This window comes from Salvia hispanica, unplaced genomic scaffold (assembly GCF_023119035.1).
Source record: "Salvia hispanica cultivar TCC Black 2014 unplaced genomic scaffold, UniMelb_Shisp_WGS_1.0 HiC_scaffold_463, whole genome shotgun sequence".
NCBI classification, from domain to species: domain Eukaryota; kingdom Viridiplantae; phylum Streptophyta; class Magnoliopsida; order Lamiales; family Lamiaceae; genus Salvia; species Salvia hispanica.
Genome location: NW_025952205.1, coordinates 1 through 2,610, shown reverse-complemented (window position 1 = coordinate 2,610; position 2,610 = coordinate 1). Strand labels below are relative to the sequence as shown.

General features: G+C 34.6%; 1 protein-coding gene across 1 annotated transcript; it reads left to right on the top strand.

Moving 5' to 3' along the window:
* Positions 1-226: 226 nt before the first annotated feature.
* LOC125199313 lies at positions 227-2,498 on the top strand (the record flags this gene model as incomplete). The annotated part of the gene is made up of 2 exons (XM_048097372.1): positions 227-1,361; positions 1,447-2,498. Coding segments are annotated over exons 1-2 (2,187 nt in total), but the record flags the coding sequence as incomplete, so codon positions are not given.
* Between the last annotated feature and the right edge of the window lie 112 nt (positions 2,499-2,610).

Below are 2,610 nucleotides of genomic sequence, written 5' to 3'. Positions count from 1 at the left end.
AAATTGGACGGTTTTATAAGAGATATTCGACAAAAAAAAATATTTGGGAATGTCCAAGCAGGTTTGTTTCTACTAATTTTCAATTATTTTTATCATATTTTTTAGTGTAAGGTATATCACACTAAGGTTTTATCAATAATTTTTTGTTGCAGTTATTTACACTGTTGAATTCTAGAAACGTGGATTGCCCCATGCACATATCTTGCTTTTTTTAAGTAAAGATGACATGGAGTTTGGTGTTGAGCAAATTGATAAATTAATTTCGGCTGAAATTCCTTCATTTGAAAATGATCCACACTATTATGCTTATGTTGAAGAATTTATGGTACATGGTCCTTGTGGCATTTCTTATCCATCATCTCCATGCATGTCAAATGGCCGGTGTAGCAAACACTTTCCTAAAAGGTTTCTTGATGTGACAACATTTGACGAAGAAGGGTATCCTGCTTATAGGCGTAGGGATAATGGTCGTGTTATTATGAAAAATGGCATTCCATTAGATAATCGATATGTTGTACCTCACAATCGTTATCTGCTCATGAAATATGGATGTCATATAAATGTTGAGTGGTGTAATCAGTCGCGATCGATTAAGTACTTATTCAAATACGTCAATAAAGGGCAGGATCGTATTACAACCACTTTCATGGAATCAGGTATGGATGGGAATGAGAACAATATTGATGAAGTGAAACTGTATTATGATTGTAGGTACATCTCTTCTTGTGAGGCTATTTGGAGAATATTTGGATTTGATATCCAGTTTAAAGATCCATCAGTTGAAAGGTTGGGGTTTCATTTTGAAAATGAACAAAGTGTTGTTTTTTCAGAATTCGAACCTCTAGATATTATGTTGGATCGAAAAACAGCTCATCAGAGTAAGTTTTTGGGTTGGATGGATGCAAATAAAAAATATCTTCAAGGTAGGGATCTAATTTATTCTGAATTTCCTACAAAATTTGTATGGAAAGAAGGTTGTTGGCAACTTAGGAAGAAGAAATTTGCTATCGGGAGATTGTTTCACATTGCTCCAGGATCAGGTGAATTGTATTATCTTAGATGTATGTTGAATATAGTTCGTGGAGCTACAAGTTATGAAGAAATTAGAACTGTAAATGGTATTCAACATGCTACATTTCGGGATGCCTGTTTTGCTTTGGGGTTGTTAGATGATGATAAGGAATATATTGATGGCATTATTGAAGCAAGTTTTTGGGCATCTACAGATTGTTTAAGAAAACTATTTGTGACTTTATTGTCTTCTGAATCGATTTCTCGCCCAAATTTTGTGTGGGACAGTTGTTGGAAGTTTCTATCTGAAGATGTTCTTTACAAACAACGAAGATTGTCCAATAATCCAGGTATTTTGTTTTTTTTTTCTAAATTCATCTTATAATTCTATGTGTTTTTCAAATTGTCAACTTATAAGTATAGAAATATTTTCAGATTTGATGTTGGATGATGATCAAATAAAGAACTTTGCTTTGGTTGAGATTGACAAACTCTTGGTAAATGTTGGGAGAAGTTTGCGAAATTTTGATGGTATTCCATATCCCTCCTCAGAGTATTTTCAGTGTTCTTTTGATAGAATGATAAATGAAGAATTATCTTATGATCGTGTAGCTTTATCGAAAGATATTATGAACTTCACATCGAAGTTCACTGATGAGCAACGACATGTATTTGATATCATTATGTTGTCAGTGAATTCAAGTATTGGTGGAATGTTTTTCGTCTATGGTTATGGTGGCACGGGAAAAACATTTTTGTGGAAATCATTGTCAGCGGCTATACGATCAAAAGGTGAAATTGTGTTGAATGTTGCTTCAAGTGGCATAGCCTCGCTGTTATTGCCTGGAGGAAGAACTGCTCATTCTCGGTTTAAGATTCCTATAAATCCAAATGAAGATTCAACTTGTAATATCAATCAAGGAAGTGAACTTGCCTTATTGATCCAAAGGGCAAAACTTATCATATGGGATGAAGCTCCAATGACCCATAAATATTGTATCGAGGCTTTAGATAAGAGTTTGCGAGATATCATGCGAAATGTCACCGAATCGAGTATGGAATTGCCATTTGGTGGGAAAACTGTTGTTTTTTGTGGTGATTTTAGACAGATACTACCGGTTGTTCCTAAGGGTAGTCGCCAAGATATTGTTAATGCTACTATTAATTCTTCCTATCTTTGGAAAAGTTGCAAAGTTTTGAGGTTGACGAAAAATATGAGACTTTTTGGTATTGCATCTGCCGAGGAAGCTTCGAAGTTGAAAGAATTTTCAAAATGGATTGCATCTATTGGAGATGGAGTTGTTGGGGATTCCAATGATGGTTATGCTAATATAAATATTCCGAGTGACCTTTTGTTGAAGGTTGATGGTGATCCTTTAAGAACAATTGTTTCGAGCACTTATCCAAATTACATGAACCATGGTGAATTAAGTTCTCATTTGCATGATCGAGCTATTTTGGCTCCTACATTAGACATGGTGGATTTGGTTAATAATTATATGATTTCTTTGAATCAATCTGAAGCACGTGCTTATTTTAGTTCGGATAGCATATCAAAATCCGACTCGAACTTTAGTGCTTTGTCTCAAGTGCATGGTG